At 41.1% G+C, this 26,365-nt stretch overlaps 1 protein-coding gene across 3 annotated transcripts in view; it reads right to left on the bottom strand.

Moving 5' to 3' along the window:
• Window positions 1-1,101: 1,101 nt before the first annotated feature.
• The window catches only part of ankrd13b (ankyrin repeat domain 13B), an 89,660-nt gene continuing 64,396 nt past the window's right edge, over window positions 1,102-26,365 (bottom strand). The window contains exons 11-16 of one of the 3 annotated variants that reach the window (XM_057839566.1): window positions 19,710-19,867; window positions 19,434-19,622; window positions 14,895-15,058; window positions 14,714-14,790; window positions 2,134-2,334; window positions 1,102-1,690 (exon numbers count right to left, since the gene is read on the bottom strand). In XM_057839566.1, the coding sequence (XP_057695549.1) occupies window positions 1,675-1,690; window positions 2,134-2,334; window positions 14,714-14,790; window positions 14,895-15,058; window positions 19,434-19,622; window positions 19,710-19,867 (805 nt within the window). In that variant the 3' untranslated portion in view covers window positions 1,102-1,674. Of the gene's footprint in view, window positions 2,335-14,713; window positions 14,791-14,894; window positions 15,111-19,433; window positions 19,623-19,709; window positions 19,868-26,365 lie in introns of those variants that run through there. The other 2 variants (XM_057839567.1, XR_009063521.1) reach the window with 2 other exon arrangements.

Raw genomic sequence — 26,365 nt, 5'->3', positions numbered from 1 at the left:
AAATTTGTTTTTGTACAGTGTATGTAAACCTTTGGCTTCAACTGTGTATAATTCATCTTTATTATATATATATTTTTTATATATATTATTTTTGTTTATTTCAAATTTACAATATCTTAAATTGTCAAAACGATAAAAAAAAAGAAAATTAAAATAAATAAAAACAGAAATACTCTTATTATGGCCCCAAACAACACACTAAAGTTGACTTATTGATTTTAGCATTTAATATACCGTAGTTTTTGAATGTTTTACATCTCCTAAAATGTATTCTCCAACACATGAAATGCTTGTGTTCCGATTATGGTAATTTTCAGACTGGAAGGCGCACCTGACCATAAGCCGCGACCCACCAAATTTGACACGAAAACAGCATTTGTTCGTAGATAGCTGCACTGGACCATAAGCCACAGCTGTTCTCACTGTATTATGGGCTATTTACACCAAAAGATTTTAACCGGTAACACTATATTCAACAGCGGCATAATAAGATCAGGTGAACCACCATGAAGCTTTGAACCAAATGGCTGCAAAGCTTCATTGCTTCAAGAAGCTTCATTTGGCCATCACTGCTCCCTTGGGGGAGGCCGTCAACCTCTGCTGCCACCTGCTGTCAACACTGTTGTCGCCCAACATGCCTCCTAATATGCATTGCAGCACTACAGATGTAAACAATCAAATATCATGTTCTGTTCTAACTTTATCTTCAGTTACTGTTCCATTTGTTTCATTAATTGCTAGTTATGGTGTTTGGTAACACTTTATTTGACATTGGCGCCAAAAGACTGCCATAAGACCATCATAATTATGATATGACACTGCCATGAGCATTAATGAATGCTTATGACAGATGTCATTTTGTGTCATCCAGCAAATTATCTCACTTCTGAAAGGAATGTAAAGATCTGAGCAGAATATAAATGGAGTTCGTGACTTAATTCATAATATCAATTCCCATGATAGTGTCATGTCAAAATTATGACGGTCTAATGGCAGTCTTATGACCTAATAAATCAACAAATAAGCCACACTGGACTATAAACCGCAGGATTCAAAATGAGGGAAAAAAGTAGCGGCTTATAGTCTGAAAATTACAGTAATCTAATTCTTTTAAATTGGGAGAACTGGCATTGAATGCTCATATTTCAGTGTCATCGACAGAGCGAGATGTCCGATCCATTTTGACTGGGATCAATGTTAAGTGTTAACATGGATCATTCACAGTGGAACGAACTGCAACTTTAGAAATTAAATGGAATGAAATAAAACGCACAATAATGAGACATTTATTAAAACACTTTTTATTTAGCTAGCAACCCCATAAAAATCATTTGAGGTGATCAAAAACAGTCTTTCTCATCAAACCAACAAGAATACGAGTGAATTCAAATGTTGTAAGAGGAGTTTTCTCAAGTTGTGCTGCTATTGGTGAGAAAAGTCCAACTTAAAAGTAAAGGATCTGTATCAAAACTGAGTGTATGGCATTTTAGTTACTATATACATTCAGAAACACTTTAATAGCATTTTGGAGGAAAAGATGTTCACGATGCTTAGTATCAGTAGATTGTGGGTACACTTCGAATGAGAGCCAATAGCCAATTCAGTCTTCAATCCATCCTTTCCTTTTGTTGACTGAGCGAAAAGGCAGTGGAATGTGCTGGATGGGTCGCCATGTCAGTCACAGGTCTGTCTGAAGGTACGATATCGACTCCCATTAGGTTGCAGTACAGTAATTGAATATCATTGTGAAATCATGTTCGTGCTCCAGCTTGCCACACATCTACTGTACATCAGTCACAGTCACATATGTGAGCCAACCACAGTGTAAATACAGTACATTTGGATTTTGTGCAAGTTAAAAAAAACATACAACTAACTGCAACTGAGCAACTTTTATTATTATTATTATTATTATTATGGGTTCAACATTCACATGTCACTTCCACCAGCTGATTTGGGCCTTCTAAACGTACTGTATTGTTGGTTGTAAACTGGCACTGGTGTAAAGTGTCATGCGGAGAGAACACTGGTGTCAATCATTCAGACATCATCACGGAGGGCACAAATCTCCATTCAATTCAAAAGTGTGCTTTCTATGTTTTAAACATTTGATTGGCCCATTGGCCAGCTCACTTCTCCATGAGTGACAGCTGGATGATGTGCAGCAGTTCTTCCTCCTCTTTCCGTCGCCGGAGCTCCGCTTGCTGCTGCTCTCGAGCTGACATTTCCATGGCGATGCGTAGCTGCTCATCGTAGCTGCAGGTGGTGGACTGCTGCTTCTTGGAGGGAGTGGAGGATACGCTGGAGGGGGAGCGAGGCTTCCTTTGAGGCATCCTGGGCAGGGTGAATAATTACAAAAACACAAATATGGATGTTGGGCAGGTTAAACAGTTAACACTGAGTTGACTCACAAACTAACAAAGTTCATTGTTTGAATTGTGCTCATCAAAGCCACTAAAAAAAGGTTAAGCCTTTTGTCTGCTTCATTTGAATCTCTGATCTGAACAGATAGTATTGTTTTAAAAAAATATATTTTTTAATTAATTGGCAGTCTATTAGATAAGAGTTCATGGTCTTACTCGTAAAAGTTCTTTCTAAAAATTAGAAATCGTTCTAAAACTAACTGTAAATCGTTTGTAGTTTAAATCCAACAGACCAGTACTTGATGAATGCACTGTTGAGAATTACAAAAAGATCATTTGAACATTTAATTTCAGTCAGTCTTTTGTGTCCACAAGAAGGAACAAACATACTAATGGTGGTACTTGTACCACACTTTTGAGAACCTCTCATGTAGCAGACGAACTATATAAGTGCAATGGGAGAATGACGTCATCGTGCCCCAAAAGGTTCTAGGAACCAATGTTGTTTTTGGCAGCCCTTTAAATTTTCGTATTAGTCTTAGTCTTTTGGACGATAATAATCTTAGTCATTTTTTAGTTATCTCAAAATGTGTTTGTCTTTGTCTAGTTTTTTTGTGTTTGTCTGTCTAGTTTTTGTTGACGAAAACTCAAGACTAATTTGGTCTAGTTATAGTCGACGTGTACTAAAAATGTTTTTGTCTGTAAAGTTAAAATATTTTACTACAAAAATAAATAGATAAAAGTTTCCAACACTATCGAATGAACATTGACCGATAAGCATTTATTGTAGCATCTACCTACAAGAACGCCAACTTTGTTATAATACAAACTCAGCAGGAACAGTACATTATTTTCAATGAAATATACCCACCTGGGCGCTACAAACTGCATGTAAAACAAAAGATCTCCAAGAGTTTACAGTAAGAGGACGCTCGCCGCAAGCATTAGCTTAATATTCGCACTTGACAATGAAGGGTATAGTTACCTTTCTCGCACACACCATATTTTTGTTTGCATTAGTCTAACACATTCATTATAGTAAAGCATTTAACCATAGTTTAGGCAGACTTCACTCCGTGCCCTTTGACACAGTAAAGGGGACCAACTTATCAGCCCTCGCCTGATAAGGTAAGAAGAAGACGTCAACAACTCTTCGATGGGGTCAGAATGCTCCCGCTCTGCCGGGACAACATGTTGATAGTGCGGCGCCTTGGACGTCAAGACATGCGTCGGTAGCCGTGGCAACCACGTCCCAGCCACGAAGGACGACGCACGAACTTGAACGCCAAAACCTGCCACAGAGGGAGGATGCCATGACAACACCTAAGCACGCTTTTGCCCGGCCCACTCCACCGCAGCTTTCAAAAGACTGAACATTTAGATAACAACTGTCGCTTCTCGGGGACATTTTTATGTAGCCATTGTTTTGCTGACCCTGGATCCAGCATTGTCTCTCCGTCATCTGTTTTGCCCTGTTTTTGACCATTGTTGACGAATAAATTGTCAACCTGTTTTCTGTGAGCTTCCTTTAAACCGTTCAAAATGGAGTCAGTACAAAGGGTTAACACCGGAGTGAACGTGCAGGATTTTGGCCCCTCCCGGCCAATTTGCGGGAGCGGTGCCAGCGGAACACTATTTGGTTCGGCTGTCGCAGTTTCCGCGGCTTGGCCGGGGGGGCCGAATTCCTTCAACACGTTTTATCACAACATACTACTCAGCAGACTGGAACAGTGGGTAAGGCTCACTGACTCTGTTCTTCAATGGTTCACATTTTATTTATGATAGGTATTTCTTTGTGTCAATCCAAAACCTTCAGTCAAACAAATCAAATTCACATGTGGGGTCCCTCAAGGGTCCATTCTTGGACCACTCTTATTTAACATCTATATGCTTCCCCTAGCTCAGATCATGGAACAGTATTACATCTCCTATTACACCTATGCAGACGATACACAACTCTACATATCTGTGTCCCCACATGATTATCGTCCCTTAGTCTCCCTGAGTAAATGCATTCATCAAATCAATGAATGGATGTGCCAGAATTTTCTCCAGCTAAATCTGGAGAACACAGAAGTGATCATTTTTGGGCCAAAAAAGGAAAGGTCAAAGATAAGCACAGACGTTAGCACAATGTCACTTACAGCTACAAATTAAGTCAGAAATCTTTGCATAATTATTGACTCAGACCTAAAATTTTATAGCCATCTAAAGTCAGTCACTAAATCTGGTTATTACCACCTAAAAAATATAGCCAGAATTAAGGGGATTCTGACTCAACAAGATATGGAAAAACTTACACATGCATTCATTTCAGTAAGTTGGACTATTGCAACGGTATAGTTACAGGTCTTGATAAAAAATCTGTCAGGAAGCTGCAGCTAGTACAGAATGCTGCTGCCAGAGTCCTTACAAATACTGTACAAGGAAACTGGACCACATTACACCAGTTTTGAAATCGTTACACTGGCTTCCAGTGAGTCAAAGGAAAGACTAAACAGGAGAGCTTCCTCAGACTTTAAAAACTGCAGTAATAAAACTTCTCCTAAAAAAAACTAATCTGGATGCCTCAACCATTAGTAATTACAGGCCAATATCAAATCTGACATTCCTGGGGAAAATTATCGAAAGGGTTGTGTTTGAACAGATCCAGACTTTTATGATGCAAAACAATCTTTTTAACTCATTTCAGTCTGGATTTCGGCCACAACACAGCACCGAGACCGTGCTTATCAAAGTCCTAAATGATATTCGTCGGCAAATCATCTGTTCTGCTACTATTGGATCTCAGCGCCGCATTTGAAACGGTTGATCACAACATACTACTCAGCAGATTGGAACAGTGGGTAGGGCTTACTGACACTATTCTTCAGTGGTTCACATCCTATTTACATGATAGAGATTTCTTTGTGTCAATTGGAAACTATCAGTCAGAACGAACCAAATTCACGTGTGGAGTCCCTCAAGGGTCAATTCTTGGACCACTCTTATTTAACATCTATATGCTTCCGTTAGCTCAGATAATGGAACAGTATGACATCTCCTATCACGCCTATGCAGATGACACACAACTGTACATTTCTGTGTCCCCACATGATTATAGTCCCTTAGTCTCCCTGAGTAAATGCATTCGTCAAATCAATGAATGGATGTGCCAGAATTTTCTCCAGTTAAATGTAGAGAAGACAGAGGTGATCATTTTTGGGCCAAAAAAGGAAAGGTCAAAGATAAGCAGCCAACTTAGCACAATGTCACTAACAGCTACAAATCAAGTCAGAAACCTTGGCGTAATTATTGACTCAGATCTAAAATTTGATAGCCATCTAAAGTCCGTCACTAAATCTGCTTATTACCACCTAAAAAATATAACCAGAATTGAGGGGCTTCTGACTCAACAAGACATGGAAAAACTTATGCATGCATTAATTTTCAGCAGATTGGACTACTGCAACGGTATATTTACAGGTCTTGATAAAAAAATCAGTCAGGAAGCTGCAGCTAGTACAGAATGCTGCAGCCAGAGTCCTCACAAATACAAGGAAGCTGGACCACATTACACCGGTTTTGAAATCGCTACACTGGCTTCCAGTGAGTCAAAGGATAGACTATAAAATACTACTGCTCGTCTACAAAACACTTAATGGCCTTGGACCAAAATACATGCTTGACTTGTTAGATTCCTATGAGACATCTAGACCCCTAAGGTCGTCTGGAACGGGTCTTCTGCATGTTCCAAGAACAAGAACCAAGCAGGGTGAGGCAGCATTTAGTTATTATGCTCCTCACCTCTGGAACAAGTTACCCGAACGTCTGAAGTATGCTCAAACTGTTAGCTCCTTTAAATCAGGGCTAAAAACGCTTTTGTTTGGCACTGCATATCCATAACTGTCTATATATTTCAACCTACCTGCCTTCTATTCCTCTTGTGCTTATCTCCATTGCTGATTTCAATGATTATTAGTAGTAGTAGTTTTTGCTTTATTTTTATTTTTGTTTTATTTTTATTTATTTATTTTTATTCTGTGATTAAATGCGATCATTTGTCTTGGTTTTTACGTTGTGTTGATTTAAATGTGATTTTTATGGTCTTCATGTGATGTAAAGCACTTTGAATTGCCTTGTGTTGAATTGTGCTATATAAATAAATTTGCCTTGCCTTGTCTTGCCTAAATAAAAAAATACTGCTTATCTACAAAACACTTAATGGCCTTGGACGAAAATACATGCTTGATTTGTTGTTTGTCCCTATGAAACATCTAGACCCCTAAGGTCGTCTGGAACCTGTCTCCTGTATGTTCCAAAAACAAGAACCAAGCAGGGTCAGGCAGCATTTAGTTATTATGTTCCTCACCTCTGGAACAAATTACCTCAAGGTCTGAAGTGTGCTGAAACTTTTAGCTCCTTTAAATCAGGGCTAAAAATCCTTTGTTTATCACAGCATATCCATAACTGTCGATATTTTTCAAATTTCAAGCTATTTGCTTTCTATTGGTTTTCTGCTTCATTTCCATTTCTGATTTCAGTTATTATTAGTTTTTTTTATTCTGTTTTAAATGCTATTTTTATGTATAATTTCATTTCCTCTTTCTATTGTACAGTTATTAACTCACTTTATACAAGGACCAAATCAACGCAGCTAAATCAACTCACTATTCCTGTCTCATTACACATAATCAACACAACTCTAAAAACCTGTACTCACTCCGAACCAAAATCATTAAGCCCCCCCAATCCACTCCCTCGCCTTATGTGCTCTGCTAATGTTTGTGAAGCAATCCTGACATTTTTCTCCACAAAATTACTGACATTCACCAATCCCAGACTCACCAAGGTGCTGCAGATTCTGGGACTGACCCTACTCCCTTTCATGTTCCTCTCATCAGCCCCCTCTCCGGATTTACCTTTCCTTCAATCCAGGCTATCTGTGACATCATCACCAAATCCAAACCCACTACCTGTCATCTTGATCCTCTTCCCACTGCCCTCATCAAAATCTGTCTTCCCTCAATTGTCCCCCTCATCACCAACATCATTCACTCCTCACTCATATCCGATACAGTTCCTCCATCTCTCAAAACCGCTTCCATCACACCAATTCTAAAGTAACCCAACCTGGATCCCACCAATTTCAATAACCTCCACCCAGGGCCGGAGTGGGACTCATTTTCGGCCCTGGAATTTCATGCCTCAGACCGGCCCACTCATTTAAAATGATGTCATTATGCATACACGTGTTAAGTTCAGTGTTCTCTAAAGCCGTGTACTGTAATTCTGTGTATTCCAATTCAGTGCAGGTCATGGTTGTTTAACAAGGTGGCTTTATTTTAACAAGTGCAACACAACATATTTTGAACAAATTTAAAAATGGATTAAAAAAAAAACTATATTAAATGATACATTTGAAAAATAAATTAGGCCTGTCAAATGATTAAAATTTTTGATCGAGTTAATTACAGCTTAAAAATTAATCATAATTAATCGCAATTCAAACCATCTATAAAATATGCCATATTTTTCTGTAAATTATTGTTGGAATGGAAAGATGAGACACAAGATGGATATATACATTCAACATAAGGTACATAAGGACTGTATTTGTTTATTATAACAATAAATCAACAAGATGGCATTAACATTATTAACATTCTGTTAAAGCGATCCATGGATAGAAAGACTTGTAGTTCTTAAAAGATAAATGTTAGTACAAGTTATAGAAATTTTATATTAAAACCCCTCTTAATGTTTTCGTTTTAATAAAATTTGTAAAATTTTCAATCAAAAAATAAACTAGTAGCCCGCCATTGTTGATGTCAATAATTACTTACACAATGCTCATGGGTGCTGAAGCCTATAAAATCAGTCGCACCCAAACGCCAGCGGAGGGCGGCAAAACTCCATAAAGCACAATTAACAAGTGGGCATGTCATTGTACTGTCATTTAAATCTGTCTGAGCAGGGCATGTGCGTTAATTGCGTCAAATATTTTAACGTGATTCATTAAAAAAATTAATTACCGCCCGTTAACGCGATAATTTTGGCAGCCCCAAAATAAATGAATAAATAAGACCTTTTCTGCAACATCAAATATTAACAAAATGAGTGCTTATAGATAAAACAAACATAGCAACATAACAATATGAAAAATAAAGAATACGTATTGCACATTGTAACAACTTCTAATGATACTATTATCCATTTTCCATTTCCACTTTAAAAACGCCACGTAATTGATTATATTAATTCTAATGTTCACTCGCTGAACGACATGGCAATCCTACCTTCCAGCTCTGCACCTGTGGTGTGTTCATTATGGCTAATGCTTGCTGCTACATATCCCTTGTGAGGTGCTACAAGAAGCCAAAGTTTCCACAATTACATATTGTCGTATCACACGGTGCAAGTTGCATTTTATTCGCCATCTGGCCTTACCACTTTCGTTGTAATCCTCTGTAGTTTGAGGCAGCAAGGTCGTTGCATGAAAAAAATTAGCTATTTTCGCGCATTTTGCCGATTCTTTCACGAGTGCTTTTCTCTTTTTAATTCTTATTTTTCAGCGCCACCCTTGCTCTTTTTATCCATCCGAGCACCGAGATAGCAGCTAATTTGGCTCAATACAGACTACAATTAGGGGGCGGAGCTGCATGCTGTATTTTTCGTCTGCACACGTGAGGATGAGTCTGGAAAAAAAAAAAATACTGTTTTTTTTTTTTTTTAAGACGGCCCACAGGGACAGCGGTAACAGAATGTAAGTTATACTCAGTGACACTGTCATAAATAAATACCAAACAAAAAATGATAACAGTGTAATTTTTTTTTTTTTTTTTAATAAAACGCGGACCGGCCCATCTGGCCGGCCGGCCCTTCTGGAATCGTCCAGAAGCTCCCGATTAGTCACTCCGGGCCTGCCTCCACCCAATCTCCAATTTACCTTTCATTTCCAAAATTCTTGAAAAAAAAAACGTTGCATCCCAACTCCATAACCACCTAATTACCAATGACATTAACAACCTGTTTCAATCCGTTTTTTTCTCCATCGCACTGAAACAGCCTTACTTAAAATTACTATCGACCTCCTCATAGCAACCGACTCTGGTCTGTTATCAATCCTCGATCTCACTGCCGCCTTCGACACCATTTCCCACTTAATCCTTCTCAACCGTCTCTCCTCCCTTGGTATCACCCACACACCCATTTCCTGGTTCACTTCCTACCTGTCCGACCGCACACAATTTGTTAAATTCGGCCCTCATCAATCCAAATCCCTCCCTGTCTCCGCTGGTGTGCCCCAGGGTCCTGTCCTAGGGCCGCTCCTCTTTATCATTTACATTCTCCCTCTCAGTTCCATCTTTCGCAAACACAACATTCACTTCCACTGTTACGCGATGACACCCAGCTCTACATTTCCTCAAAACCAACATCCTCCCTTCCACCTTCCTTCCTCACCCCCTGCTTATATGACATTAACTCTTGGTCCTCCTCTAACTTCCTTCTACTCAACAGCTCAAAATCAGAAGTGCTCCTAGTTGGAACCACAGGCCATGCACTCTCATGTCCATAAGTTTTCTATTACCATCAACAATGTACCGATCTCTCCTTCTACTCAGTATAAGAGTCTGGGTGTCATCCTCGACAGCACGCTCCCCTTCCGGTCACATATCAATGGCATAACCAGATCAGCCTACTTCCACCTTCGCAATATTCTCGTCTCCTCCCTTCTCTCACCCGCCATACCGCTTCCACCATGGTCTGTAGCCTGATAACCTCCCGGCTCAATTACCGTAATTCACTGCTCTTTGATCTCCCAAACAAGTCCCTCAAAAAGCTGCTGCTCCTCCAGAACTCAGGAACACGCCTCATCACTCGGACCCCCGCCACACACTACATCACCCACATCCTCCGTCAACTTCACTGGCTTTCAGTCAACAAAGAATCAATTACAAGATCCTCATCATTACCATCAAAGTACTCCATGGCTTAGCCCCTCCCTACCTTTGCAATTTACTCCGTTTAAACAATCCACCCCGTCCACTTTGCTCTTTCACTGTCCTCCACCTTTCCGTCCCCCGTGTCAGTCTCTCCACCTTTGGTTGCAGACCTTTTCGTCACTGTGCCCCCCAGCTCTGGAACTCCCTACCCCCTGATCTTCGCAGTATACCTACCCTTTCACTTTTCAAATCCAGACTCAAAGCATAACTGTTCACTTTTTCTTACCCACCATGATCCCTAGCTCTGTTATATCTTTACGTCTCTTTATCGTGCTTTTAATCTTTTTTTTTTAATTTTTATTTTTTTATATATGATTGTTTTGTTTGTGTGGCTTGAAAAGCGCTCTAGAAATATTTTATTGTTTATTATTATTTTATTATTATTATTATTGTCTTTGTTTTAACTTTTTTTTAATTTAATGTGAATTTTATTATCTTCGTGTGATGTAAAGCACTTTGAATTGCCTTGTGTTGAATTGTGCTATACAGATAAATTTGCCTTGCCTAATACTAACGCGAATGCTATGCTAATGCTATGAGTTACATTTAGTGTGTGATGATCACTCAGCACAGACCTTTAAAGGCTAAAACATCATTGTATATTATCTCTGGCCAACATAAGAAAACCAATCTTACCGTGTGCGCAAGCTGGAGTGACAGGAGACGACACTTGTGAGTCGGGGGGTGGGCGCAGCACGTCACGAGTGATACAACCAGACACTGCTAAGAAGCAGGCTAACTACACATAAATGTCAAACATTGCGCATTTTCGTCTCGTCTCTGGCATTGGTCTTCTTACGTTTTAGTCCCCCAAAGCACATTGTTAGCTCGTCATTGTATCGTCATCGTAGAGCAGGGCGGTAAACCAAAAATTTACCGTCACCGAAATTCTTCACGATGACCCATGTAATTTTGACCATGTCTGCAAATTTGGTAATTTGATAAAACAAGAAAATATAGTCTTTTCATCCCGCTTTGACTCTGTGTTGTTCGACTATGTTCATTCCCCTTTAAGAAAGCAGACAGTGTGCTTATGTATGGAGTCACGTGGTTTTCAGGAAGCCAGACAAACAGAAGCCCGGTAGGCTAACGCCAGCGGCTAACGCTACAAGTAAACGGGATAGAGTCGGGCTTAAGTTAGCTTCACCAAACTTTCACCCGACATTAAGTAAACTCTTGGCGGGTTCCAGACGGGCTTTCACCTGCTATCCTCCCTGGTTCTCACAATTTCAGGAGAGGATGCTTTCATTGCTTTCTTCTGGTAGCCAAGCCACAGGCTAACGCTAGCGGCTAACAGCGGCTACAAATGAACGTGAAAAAGTTGGATAGCGGCTGTAAACTTGTCGAAATGGCTGAAATTAATGAGTGGACTGGGCACAGACTTCATGTAGCAATCATTATGTCGCGTTATTTGGCATCTCTGTGTGATTTCTCTGAAAGCTTTCATGATGGTAAAGCACTGAGCATAAAGTATAATCCTACAGTGAAGCCTATATATAATGTGACAGTTTAATGGCCACAGCTATTTTTCTGTATGTGTTTGCTTTATTCTGCCATCATAAAACCTTAAATATTTCATTGGAATCAGAGCAATACAGCTTTAATCTGGTTGTGTCTCTGTGGCGGGGTGCATGTATTAAAAAATGTTTCGGGAAAAAAAAACAAACCTTGTGTTGAATAATTATGTCACAGCAGCCATTACCTATAAGTTGTATGAAAAGTACTGTTAAAGCTGCAAGTCATTTGTGTTAGAATGACATGTTTGCACAGTGGTCATATTGATTTTTATAATGTTGTACATTTTTCAAGTCATACAAGCTGTTATAAATGTGCACACAAGAATTCTTATTGTTTACAAGATTTTTTTTTTTTAATACTTAACGTTTAGACTGCATGTGCAATTGTTAAATTGAAAGCTGGTAAATAAAGTTAACGAGAAACGGTTAATTTGTATTCCATGCATTGATTCAAATTTTCAAATTATATAACAGTCCGCTTGGGCGAATTTATCGTCATTTATCGTTATCGAGGTAAATCTGCTCAATTTATCGTGATACGTACTTGAGGCCATATCGCCCAGCCCTACGTCATCGTCATGAAAAAAGTGTTGGTTGACAAAATATTTTCATTATCGTCATCGTTGACGAAAACAACTCTGCTAGGAACTACTGAAAGCAGCTTTTGTCTATACGGACTTAAGAGTGGCTTGAAGGGTTGAGTGGTTCAAAAGTCCAGGGTCAAGTGCGACATAAGAAGGAGGAAGAGGAAGTCGTATGTGTTTTTGCATGTTCATCCACCGGCCCCAAAACAGGGAAGACAGTGACAAAAGATAACAAGGCAAAGTCAACATCAGCTCTGGGAACTGTGAAAGCAGGAAACTGTCATCTCCCGCTCTCACTCTCCAAACACAGAGCAGGGGCAGGGTGAAGAGAAGAAAAAAAAATACAGGATGTGAGTGAGGGATGGAAGGAAAGATGAAAACAGAAGAAGAAAAACAATGGACCAAACTAAAGACAGGAAGTCGGAGACAGAAATGGGTGAGGGAGCAGGATGCATTATGTTCACGCTGAAAGCTGGGAGATCTGTCGTTTCTGCTGTGGGGATTTCAAAAATTCAAACCCTACAGTGCCTTGTAAAAGTATTCGGCCCCCTTGAACCTTGCAACCTTTCGCCACATTTCAGGCTTCAAACATAAAGATATAAAATTTTAATTTTTTGTCAAGAATCAACAACAAGTGGGACACAATCGTGAAGTGGAACAACATTTATTGGATAATTTAAACTTTTTTAACAAATAAAAAACTAAAAAGTGGGGCGTGCAATATTATTCGGCCCCCTTGCGGTAATACTTTGTAGCGCCACCTTTTGCTCCAATTACAGCTGCAAGTCGCTTGGGGTATGCTTCTATCAGTTTTGCACATCGAGAGACTGACATTCTTGCCCATTCTTCCTTGCAAAACAGCTCGAGCTCAGTGAGGTTGGATGGAGAGTGTTTGTGAACAGCAGTCTTCAGCTCTTTCCACAGATTGTCGATTGGATTCAGGTCTGGACTTTGACTTGGCCATTCTAACACCTGGATACATTTATTTTTGAACCATTCCATTGTAGATTTGGCTTTATGTTTTGAATCATTGTCCTGTTGGAAGATAAATCTCCGTCCCAGTCTCAGGTCTTGTGCAGATACCAACAGGTTTTCTTCCAGAATGTTCCTGTATTTGGCTGCATCCATCTTCCCGTCAATTTTAACCATCTTCCCTGTCCCTGCTGAAGAAAAGCAGGCCCAAACCATGATGCTGCCACCACCATGTTTGACAGTGGGGATGGTGTGTTCAAGGTGATGAGCTGTGTTGCTTTTACGCCAAACATATCGTTTTGCAATGTGGCCAAAAAGTTCAATTTTGGTTTCATCTGACTAGAGCACCTTCTTCCACATGTTTGGTGTGTCTCCCAGGTGGCTTGTGGCAAACTTTAAACAAGACTTTTTATGGATATCTTTGAGAAATGGCTTTCTTCTTGCCACTCTTCCATAAAGGCCAGATTTGTGCAGTGTACGACTGATTGTTGTCCTATGGACAGACTCTCCCACCTCAGCTGTAGATCTCTGCAGTTCATCCAGAGTGATCATGGGCCTCTTGGCTGCATCTCTGATCAGTTTTCTCCTTGTTTGAGAAGAAAGTTTGGAAGGACGGCCGGGTCTTGGTAGATTTGCAGTGGTCTGATGCTCCTTCCATTTCAATATGGTGGCTTGCACAGTGCTCCTTGAGATGTTTAAAGCTTGGGAAATCTTTTTGTATCCAAATCCGGCTTTAAACTTCTCCACAACAGTATCTCGGACCTGCCTGGTGTGTTCCTTGGTTTTCATAATGCTCTCTGCACTTTAAACAGAACCCTGAGACTATCACAGAGCAGGTGCATTTATACGGAGACTTGATTACACACAGGTGGATTCTATTTATCATCATCGGTCATTTAGGACAACATTGGATCATTCAGAGATCCTCACTGAACTTCTGGAGTGAGTTTGCTGCACTGAAAGTAAAGGGGCCGAATAATATTGCACGCCCCACTTTTCAGTTTTTTATTTGTTAAAAAAGTTTAAATTATCCAATAAATGTTGTTCCACTTCAGGATTGTGTCCCACTTGTTGTTGATTCTTGACAAAAAAATTTAATTTCATATCTTTATGTTTGAAGCCTGAAATGTGGCGAAAGGTTGCAAGATTCAAGGGAGCCGAATACTTTTGCAAGGCACTGTATGTTTTAATCTTCATTTACATGATCCATATAGTTGGAAAATGGGAGTGAAATAAAATATGGCAGAAAGACGACTCAAGCACAAGTTTGTTCAATGGAACTTTCAGCTAACCTTTCTAGGCGACTTGGATCACAAGACAAGGGATGCGTTCCTGGCTTGCTATTGGTCAGTGCCTCCCAGATGGTCACCTCGAGAAAAATGATAGGAAGTCAGGAAGCTAGCACACATCTTTAAACTGTAGTGCAGCGAACATATTTGACATCTACAGCTGTGTTTTTCCACAGGCAGTCACCTGATCGTATTCCGAGCCGGCTTCCAGCAGACTCTGTTGAATTGCAAACTGCAGCAGGTCCTCCTCCTCCTCCCTCATGCTGTCTCTCTGTTTGCCCCCGAGCACAGTGTATCCAGACGGGGGCTCAAACACACAGGGGGGGATCTCTCCGGCTCGACATGACACTGCGCGGACAGACAAGGCAAAAAGGCAACATAGGGAAACGGTTATCGGACACTGATGGGATTACAGTCGAGTGGGACAGCAGGAAACGGAAGGACAGGAAAGAGGAGAAATATTGAATTAAAAAAAGTCAAGCAAGTCCTTTGAGAGATCCTTGAGATACGAGCAGTAGAGCAGGAAATGGGGTGCTGAGAGTGCTCCTGGTGTTATTGAGGAAAAAAATGTGTTTTGGCAGATTCTTTTTGTGTGTGTTTGTGTTAAAAATAAATAAATGAATAAAACATATTGAAACAATCCCATATTTAACTTTGGGGATTAAATATACATGTTTTTTGTTAATAACATCACCTGACAAATTGCTTGCTACCCGGGTCACGTTAAATAAGGTGCTATTGGAATGGAAAAGTAAACTGGTGACAGAGGAGGCGTTAACATGGCACAAAAACAAATTAGCGATTTTTTCTTTATAATATTCTAAAATTCAATTTGAGGTCTAAAATGAAGGCGATTGTTCTTTGGTGTCTTCAAATAGGTAAGACATGCTTGCATTGTAGCCATATTATTGTTTGTTGTTGCTGTTGAGGTGCAGAGCGCTGTTGGTTTGTGTTCAATTTATTTTAGTATTGGGGGTGTTAAACTGAGGCTTATTTGCCCTTTTTTAACTTTTTGTGAAAATAAATAAAAACACTACCATTTTCAATGTTGTATTAAACACAGTTACGGAAACTGTAAACCATTATTAGTGAACATAAACGCCTTCATAAGATATAAGATAAAGCAAATGTGTTTGTGTTTCATTGTGCTGTCTAGCTAGAATAGAATAGAATAGAATAGAATAGAATAGAATAGAATAGAATAGAATAGAATAGAATAGAATAGAATAGAATAGAATAGCCCTTTATTGTCATCATATAGTTCAACAATGAAATTGTGGAGCATCTCCATCATTTACAGTGAAGGACAAGTAAAAATATCAAAAGTGACTAGCAAGAATAAAAGCATAAAATATAAAATGTGTATGAGGTAGACTTACGTTCAGGCAGTGCAAATAATTGAAGTGAAGTAGCAGCAGTTGACAGTAAAGACATTGAATATTGCATGTTAATATTTCACAAAGAATATGTGTGAATAGAAGTTAAGAAGCAGCAGTTGATAGTGAGGCATTGACTATTGCACATACAGTGCCTTGCAAAAGTATTCGGCCCCCTTGAACCTTGCAACCTTTCGCCACATTTCAGGCTTCAAACATAAAGATATAAAATTTTAATTTTTTGTCAAGAATCAACAACAAGTGGGACACAATCGTGAAGTGGAACAAAATTTTTGGGATAATTTAAACTTTTTTAACAAATAAAAAACTGAAAAGTGGGGCGTGCAATATTATTCGGCCCCCTTGCGTTAATACTTTGTAGCGCCACCTTTTGCTCCGATTACAGCTGCAAGTCGCTTGGGGTATGTTTCTATCAGTTTTGCACATCGAGAGACTGACATTCTTGCCCATTCTTCCTTGCAAAACAGCTCGAGCTCAGTGAGGTTGGATGGAGAGTGTTTGTGAACAGCAGTCTTCAGCTCTTTCCACAGATTCTCGATTGGATTCAGGTCTGGACTTTGACTTGGCCATTCTAACACGTTTATTTTTGAACCATTCCATTGTAGATTTGGCTTTATGTTTTGGATCATTGTCCTGTTGGAAGATAAATCTCTGTCCCAGTCTCAGGTCTTGTGCAGATACCAACAGGTTTTCTTCCAGAATGTTCCTGTATTTGGCTGCATCCATCTTCCCGTCAATTTTAACCATCTTCCCTGTCCCTGCTGAAGAAAAGCAGGCCCAAACCATGATGCTGCCACCACCATGTTTGACAGTGGGGATGGTGTGTTCAGGGTGATGAGCTGTGTTGCTTTTACGCCAAACATATCGTTTTGCATTGTGGCCAAAAAGTTCAATTTTGCTTTCATCTGACCAGAGCACCTTCTTCCACATGTTTGGTGTGTCTCCCAGGTGGCTTGTGGCAAACTTTAAACGAGACTTTTTATGGATATCTTTGAGAAATGGCTTTCTTCTTGCCACTCTTCCATAAAGGCCAGATTTGTGCAGTGTACGACTGATTGTTGTCCTATGGACAGACTCTCCCACCTCAGCTGTAGATCTCTGCAGTTCATCCAGAGTGATCATGGGCCTCTTGGCTGCATCTCTGATCAGTTTTCTCCTTGTTTGAGAAGAAAGTTTGGAAGGACGGCTGGGTCTTGGTAGATTTGCAGTGGTCTGATGCTCCTTCCATTTCAATATGATGGCTTGCACAGTGCTCCTTGAGATGTTTAAAGCTTGGGAAATCTTTTTGTATCCAAATCCGGCTTTAAACTTCTCCACAACAGTATCTCGGACCTGCCTGGTGTGTTCCTTGGTTTTCATAATGCTCTCTGCACTTTAAACAGAACCCTGAGACTATCACAGAGCAGGTGCATTTATACGGAGACTTGATTACACGCAGGTGGATTCTATTTATCATCATCGGTCATTTAGGACAACATTGGATCATTCAGAGATCCTCACTGAACTTCTGGAGTGAGTTTGCTGCACTGAAAGTAAAGGGGCCGAATAATATTGCACGCCCCACTTTTCAGTTTTTTATTTGTTAAAAAAGTTTAAATTATCCAATAAATGTTGTTCCACTTCACGATTGTGTCCCACTTGTTGTTGATTCTTGACAAAAAAATTAAATTTCATATCTTTATGTTTGAGGCCTGAAATGTGGCGAAAGGTTGCAAGATTCAAGGGGGCCGAATACTTTTGCAAGGCACTGTAGTATATTGCATGTTAATGGCTGTGCAGCCCTGTGGTGAACCGGTGCTCAGTGTGGAAGAATGGTGGGGGTCAAGTCTCACAGTTCCGGGGATTTTCATTATAATACATGGGCGTTTTTATTTTCAATACAAAAACTCCAACACACACTATAGGTAAAATAGTCTTTTTAGTAGCCTAGTAGTAGTACATAAACTATGCATTATGCCAAAATGGTTATTTTGGCAAGGTGGAAAAGCGCTATATAAGTATAACACCATTTACCATTTACCATGGGTAAAAAACTTAAAAGGATCCTTAACACCCCCTACTGTGTGACTTCCCACACCTCTAGATCCACGTACAGTAGTACCTCAACATACAATCGCTTCGACACACGATCTTTTCAACATCCGACGTAAAATTTGACTCGCCATTTGTTTCTACATCCGACGACATGCTCAAAATACGACATGACAGTACCGCAGACGAACGCACAGCAAATTTTCTTGTGAGAGAAATCAACACAGGTTTCAAAAAGGTTGGTATAGGTGGTGAAACAAGGAACTAAGTGATTCTTACCACTGAAATTATGATGCAGGGTGCGTATCTGTGAACTGGCTCAACATTACAACTTCATGGTCCTCCCCCTACCACCATTCGCCAGTCTTTATAAGTTGAGGTGACAATTATTTTCGTGGTAACATTGCCAAAAAAATCGCAAGCTTACTCAGGTTTTTATCATTTATTTCAGAACTTATCCAACACAAAACGCCAACTCTCCGCAGCAATTGACTGTGTTCTCAAGAAAACATTGAAGGTGAAAGTAAGCTTATCTTACCCCTCCCTCTCTCTGTCATGTCAGCCGCACGGTGCGTTCAGGTACAGCAAAAACGTCCACCACGTTAGAACCAGATTTGTTTAATTACTAAAGGAATAATAATAATAATTATTATTATTCCGATTTTATTTATAATTGATTTGTTTTGCTATGTGTAATTGCCATTTGTAATAGTACCAGCAGTATTTATTAGGCTTCAGTGTAGGTTTAATTATAATGTATTCTTATGGGGAAAATCCTGCTCGACATACGACCATTTTGACTTACAAACAAGGTCCTGGAATGAATTAAGTTCGTATGTAGAGGTACCACTGTATTTAACTTTTTCGGATTATGCGCCTTGGCCACCAGGGGGCAATATTATATAGAAAGAGAGGCTGGCTCAGTAAACTGCAGTGATATTTCTCACAGAGGATAAAGAATTTATGTCCATGAATTTTGTTGAACCGCCTCAGTGTGTTGTTTCACCATTTGTGTTCCATTAATCTGTTGCTCAAGGGGTTATAACACCACAACTAACTATGCTTTACACTAACCCATCAATGGCATTTTGTATTGTGAGTTAGCATTAAGCTAACTGCTAAGCCAAACTTGTGCAGTTGCTTTGAATATACTGCACATAATTCAGTGTTTTGTGTTTTATGTTTAATTTGACTGTAAACTTGGTTGTCTTAGTCTTAAGAACAAACAGATCACTCATGAATGACCGGGAGTGTTTGTGCACAAGAGCGTGCATTTGTATGTGGTGTGGCCTCACTGGTGGAGCTGGAACTGGAAACGCTGGATGAATCGCTGCCGGGCGACGGAGTATCCGTCCTAAGGGTATACTTTTGTCCGCCCCCCTCCACTGTGGCTTCATTGTCAGGGCGTGGGCTTGCCCCCTCCTCGCAGCCATTCAGGTTGCTGAAGCTGATCCTGGCATTCAGGATGTGATAGAGCGGGATCTCTGCATGCAGTATCAAATGACGTTGGACACATTTTCATCCTTTTTTTAATATTACCTTTTCTTTCAATTTGCTTCATTGGCACTTACCGATCTTGACGGGAAAGCCGGGTGGCAAGCGCAGCATGATGAAGTCACGCAACTTGGCGAACAGGGCGTTGGATATGGCCATAAGGTCGATGATAGGCGCCACTTGTTCTGCCAGTGACAGAGGATGGGACTCGCACAGCCAGAGCTTTGCTTTGAATCTGGACACAAGTGATTGACTGGTTAACATGAAATAGCTTTCTATTTGCTTAGCACTGCAATTCCTTATTCGCATGATCTACCGCCTAACTATTGCTTACATAGGCATGGATCAGAGAATCCGTTAACATTGACAATCAACAAGTCTCGGAGTCGTGTTCGGCCAATCGATGCCTAAATTGGAAATTGATCTGTTAATGAGTGTGCCATTGAGAGCCAGTGATGCAGCCTCCTCATCATAATCATGTGATGCTGTTTTTAACTACGCAGCGATTAACAGTGAGCTGAATACTAAACGTGACAAACAGGCCAATGCAGTCAGATGGACAACATGCAGTATTTGGATGCTGCTTCAGTATTGCTTTTATCACATCTTGCACTGGTGAGCTTGCCCTACATTCATTGCAAATTTATAATGTCTTAATCAGATTATTTTTCTTGGATCTAATCAAATAATTTTCTCCATCAGGTTTTGAGTGTTAAAGACTACGTATAAGATTAATTCGACAGATTATTCCAAGTAGTGAGTAAATATTACTATTTGCTCTTATTAAGCCCGTACATCTAAATGTTGGCCATTTTTGACCAAAATCAAGAAAAACATGCTTTGAAATAATGTTTTGAACAATATTTATTCTTGAATTAAGAACATTAACATTTCAAAGCTTTTTTTAAAGATTAAATACACTAATATATTGCTTAAAATACGTCTGCCAAACTTATTTTCAGCTAGCTGTTTTTTCTATTTCAAGAAATCTGTGTAAAATTTACTTGAAGCACTGGCAGATAATTTAACTTATTTCTAGTAGATTTACACCGAAAACAAGGGAATTCAACTAGTTTTAAGGAAGCGTGTCTTTGCAGTGTATCCTTAATTGTAATGCAGTATTTGTTTCATAAATTGAGTTACAATCGTAATCTGGTTGTTTTGTTAACCAATACACACACCAACGTGATCATTTGTCCACGTCATCACTTTATTAGAGAACAACGTTTCATTTCATTAGTGTGCATAATTTTAGATTGTAAGTAATTATTGGATGCAACACAGGTGTTCGAAGTGGCATAATAGCGACAACAAGTTGATGGACCCATGACTGACAGGGGCCAAGGGAATCACATTCTCAAATTGCAACATTAACCCAAGAAATACTCTCCATAAAGAAATTCAATTATGCTTGTAGTTACACAATACATAAGTGACTTTAGTAGTAATATTTTACCATGAGAATCTGTATTTTGACACAAATGTAGCCTTTGTTGTCTACATTTGGTAAAAGAAACAATGGCAAATAGTCATCATATGCAGTCAAAATTTGAGTAAACTGTTATCCACTACTGATTTGGCAAGCGATGCTTATGTGGATGGTCACACGTTAATTCTATACCTGCTAAGTAATCTACAAGTTGAACGTTTATTATGCAAGGCGTCACCAAGAACTTTCGGACCCTCAAAGGCCGCTACACTGAGGCAATAGTGCCACTAATATACTGTGTTGTGCGTAAGTATGTATGAAAAATAAATAAATTAATTAATTAAAAAACAACTATTATACTATTATAGTATTATATCTATTATTGCCAAATGAAGCACTGGACTAATTAAGCAATTGTGTGATCGGATGAACAAATACTGATTTAGATTTCTATTAATTTGGATAAGTTGATTTGTACCCGGCAAGGCAAGGCAAGGCAAATTTATTTATATAGCACAATTCAACACAAGGCGATTCAAAGTGCTTTACATCACACAAAGATCATAAAAATCACATTGAAATCAAAAGAATGTAAAAACAAAGACAATCGAAATAGAAAATAAAAATTTACATAAAAATCGTATGCTAGTACTGCTTGTTTTCTGCCGGTAAATATATATATATATATATATATATATATATATATATATATATATATATATATATATATATATATATATATATATATATACATACATATACATATATGTACTACTACGACTACTACTAATAACAATAATACTAATAATAATACCGTATTGGCCCGAATATGAGATAGCCCTGATTATAAGAAGAACTCAAGTTAGAAAAAAAGACTTTTAGAACACCAAATTAATTTTGATACAGAAAATAATTACAGTGCTGATTATAACAATATATTTTTATTATATTTATAGGGATGATATGTACAGAGATTATTATAACAATATATTTGAGAGAAAAAGGATGTTATCTTGCTACATTCAAATCTTAATATCTGAACATTTAAATATGTAAACTAAAGTGCAATCACATTCATAAATGAATGGCATCTGGTTTTTGAAATGTAAATAAACCAATCTACTGTGATAAAACAACAAAATTGCAATAACTGCATTAACCATCAAAGTGAAGTCTAACTGTAACTGTAGTCTTGAAACAAATCTGAATGAGGAAAAACGTTGCAATAAAATAATGCAAACTGGTTAAACTAAAAAGAGTAGCTGAGATCTGTCATGACAGAACATTGCTTCAATGATATCTGGCGCCATCTAGCGTCGTGAATGGGTATAATGTCTAGACCGCATGTCAGACCGCGAATATAAGATGACCCCCACTTTTTCAGTCTTAATTCAATGCAAAAAACACTGTCTTATATTTGGGCCAATACGGTAATTGAAATCAGCAATGGAGATAAGCACAAGAGGAATAGAAAGCAAATAGATTTCTGGGCACAGGTAACGAAGAAAATCTCTTTCCTATTGAACTGCAGGATTCCATTGTCTCCAACTCTTTGTCTGCTTGGCGATCTGAATACAGTGAATATCTCTATCCATCAAACCCGTCCACTACTAGCAAGTCTAACGATAGCCAAAAAAACAATATTGTTGAATTGGAAAAACAAACAAAACATTAGCATTAACCAATGGCTAAATCTAATCATTGAATATATAACATTAGAGAAAATATCTGCCAAACAGACAAATAAAATGGACAAATACGAACAACAGTGGGAAACGGTCGCAAGAATGATGAACATAGAATAAGGATTCTCTCTCACCTGCGAAGGAATGCCACAAAAATAATAAAAATGTACACATAAATTGATGTATGCGGGGTGTCCAGGGAAGTTGTATGCATCCTTCTGCAGCTGGAAACAGGACATGTTTAAATCCAAACTGTTTTGTACACTCCCAACAGCATGTAATAAATACACTTTCTTCCTTCACAGTTTAGTCGGTCAATGGGCTTATTTTACAAGGATACTCATAGACAATTTGGTTTCCAGCTGCTGGGGAACATATGCAACTTTTTTTTTGGAACACCCTATATATTATCAGACTTGGAACAATTAAGGAACTATGCGTAAATAATACACTTCACCGGTCCTTGGCATACATCTAATGGTGTTTGATAAACCTCTTCTTCTGTCAGCTTTACAGGTGGAGTTTGTTGGCGTCCTGCCCTGGGCCGTCCCGTCGCCGGTCTTGGCCCCCGGGATTTTCGGCCGGGGCTTGTCTGGTTGCGTCTGGCTGTGCGGGGGTCCCGTCGGGCGCGCGCTGGTGTCGTGGGCGGGCGGGGGGGCCGCGCGGGTGCCGGTCCGGGGCCGCGGCCCTTCCCCGGCCGGCCGGGGTGGGGTGGGGTGGAGTTGGGGTGGGGGCCGGGGGGTGCATGCGGCAGCCATGGTTCCCTCCCAGGTCCGCCCGGCCGGAGCCGCGTCTCCCTGTACCGGGTGCCGGGGAGGTGCCCTCTGGTGTCATGCCGTGCGCCCCTCCTGGCCCGGGGGCGGGTTGTGGGGGGCGCGCTTCCGTCCCCTTGGTCTGCTTCCGGCCCTGTCCGCCTCCCTGGGCCGCGGCGGCCGCTGCTGCCCCCCGGCCGGCGGGGTCGTTGGCAGGGCCTCTTGGGGCCCGCGGGGCCTTGAGTGAGGCTTGCTGTCCCTTGCCGGTGGGGTGGACGTCCCCTGGTCGCCGGCGCTTGGTGTGGCGCCTGCTCGGAGTGCGGGGTGGGTGCTCGGTGGGTGGGAGGGGGGGGCGGTCGCGGAGGCGCCGTGGGTGGTCTGGGGCGGAGATTGATCGGGGCCCTGACACCTCTTCTGCCCTGCGGCCGGTGGTTCTGGTGGACGGGGCCACGCCCGCGGGAGCCTGCCTCTTAACTCACGCACTTCTCACTTCGGCACTGTAAATATTTTTCACCTTGGCACTTACATGCTCATACATTTCTCCGGGGCTCCCCCCTGTTTTTAATGCACCACACACCAAGGTTGTGGGATGGTTGGGACCTGTTGGGGGTGGGGGTACCTCACGGCTGCCTCCTCACCACAGGCCCCGCCATCTCTGCATCTTTTTTAAATGCACCACACATCATACTCCACAGGAGAGCTCTGGCAAAGGGCGGTGGGACGGGCGGCTGGGCAGAAGCTCCATGCTGCAGTCCCACTGCCCCAAGCCAAGCTCTCCTATTTTAATGCATACATTGCACTACCCTCCCCTCACACCCCCATCACGGTGCTGGGTGATGGCTGCCAGTCGGGAACCTGGCAGCCACAGTAATAGGGTGGTAGGTGGGTCCCACACTTTTTTATATGGCGTGGCTCCTGGGGTGTGGCCTCCCCTCTGCCTCGGCTGCCGGCCGCGGGAGTAGGTTGGGGGGTCAGGTCTCCGATCTTGCATCGCCCCGTGGCAGTTCCTGGGCGTTCTCCTGCCTCCGCCTTCCCCTCTCTTCTCTGGCTGGGCATCCGCCCTGCGCTCCGTCGCGGGTCGCTGACTGGGCGCCGGTGTATCAGCGGGGTGTCGCCTGCACCGGCGGGGGACCCTGCCTTGCCTGGGGCTTGGTGGGCCACTGGGGGTCCCGTGGCGTGCCGTGCCGGTTGGGGGGCTGCGGCTGTGGCTCGTGGCCCGGGTGGGCGGGCGGGGGTGGGTGTAGGCGTGGGGTTGGTGATGCGTCCCCTCCTGCCATCCCTGAAGGCCGGTTGATGGGTGCGCGGGTGGCCCGGGGGACCACCCTGGGTCCCGGGGGGGGGGGACGATGGCTCCTTTGCTGGGCTGCGGGAGGAGGGATGGGCTGCGCATGGCCCCCCGCCCCCACGCCCGCCCTCCCTCCCCGGGCTGGCTGGGTGGGGGCCGTGGCCCTGGGTTGGCTTCTCCGCCCGTCTGCGTGGCTGTCGCGCGCCCGGTGGGGCCTGCGTGCTGCTGGATGTGGTAGGGCATTCTCGGGTCGGGGGTCCCGGTGCCGGGACTGGCGATGCGGCGGCGTAGGGTTGGTCGCCAACGGGCTTACTCATAAGAGATTCACACGATTACTGGGTTCTAGATCACAGAACAGATTTGTGTACACTCTACCCCTTTCAATCACTTAGCTTATAGGCTTATAGACACCCCCACCCCCATTCTCCTCTTTCACTGGCCAATAGGCCCCCACATGGTGTAAACCGGAAATACATCTCGCTGACGATAGCACCAGCATATTAGTAACTAGTTTAGATGTTCAATGTATTTCTAGTTGTTGTTTGTGTATGTGTTTCTTTTCCTTCTTCTCTTGTATTTCTTTTCTTCTGTCCCCCCATAATCCCTTCCTGTTCGCTGCCTTGTCATAATAAAAAGGTATTTTGAATGATCACAATGGGAGTATGTCAGACTCTCAATGTGAAACATTAAAACTGTTCAGAATCTGGGCACTTAGACTTCCATTCTCTGTGTCAAACAGCTGAACAGGACAGGTTTTAAAAAAAAAAAAAAAAAAAAAAAAAAAAAAAAAAAAAAGAAAGCAAATAGATTGAAGTATATAGACTAGGGGTCCCCAAACTACGGCCTGCGGGCCGAATCCGGCTCGCCTCCACATTTGGTCTGGCCCCCTGAACAATTTTATTTATTTTTTAAATTTTTTTTACTTGTGGTATTTATTTCCTGGCTTTTTCTGTGAAGAACCCACAGAGGGTCATTTGGTTATTATCTGTTTAATTAATAGTGTTATTATTTTATTATACTATTATTATTTTATTTACTTTTGTTCCACGATCCAGAAAGGGTTATTTGATTGTGGCTTTCTGAAAAACAATACATTTTTAGATTTAGGCATTCCTGCAATCGTCACACTTTTTCTGTTACAAACTGACCCCGGCCCCACATCAGAGAAGGGAAAAGTTATGTGGCCCTGACAGGAAAAAGTTTGGGGACCCCTGATATAGACAGTTATGGATATGCAGTGCTAAACAAAAGCGTTTTTAGCCCTGATTTAAAGGAGCTAACTGTTTGGGCACACTTCAGACCTTCAGGTAACTTGTTCCAGAGGTGAGGAGCATAATAACTAAATGCTGCCTCACCCTGCTTTTTTCTTGTTCTTGGGACATACAGGAGACCAATTTATACCATTCATACAATTTATTTTTCATTTTTCAGTTTGATTTGCAATAAGTTTTTTTGTTTTAATGATTCTAGACAACTTTTGGTTGCCGATTTCAAATCTACCATCATTTTTTTTGGTATGCCTTAGTTTTCATCCAACCGACATTTTCAATATTTTTATTTTGCATTATTTTTTCAAAGACTT

The sequence above is a fragment of the Corythoichthys intestinalis genome, chromosome 6, assembly GCF_030265065.1.
Source record: "Corythoichthys intestinalis isolate RoL2023-P3 chromosome 6, ASM3026506v1, whole genome shotgun sequence".
Classification (NCBI taxonomy): domain Eukaryota; kingdom Metazoa; phylum Chordata; class Actinopteri; order Syngnathiformes; family Syngnathidae; genus Corythoichthys; species Corythoichthys intestinalis.
Note: the sequence above shows the minus strand (reverse complement) of the source record. Positions and strands in the feature narration are given on the sequence as shown.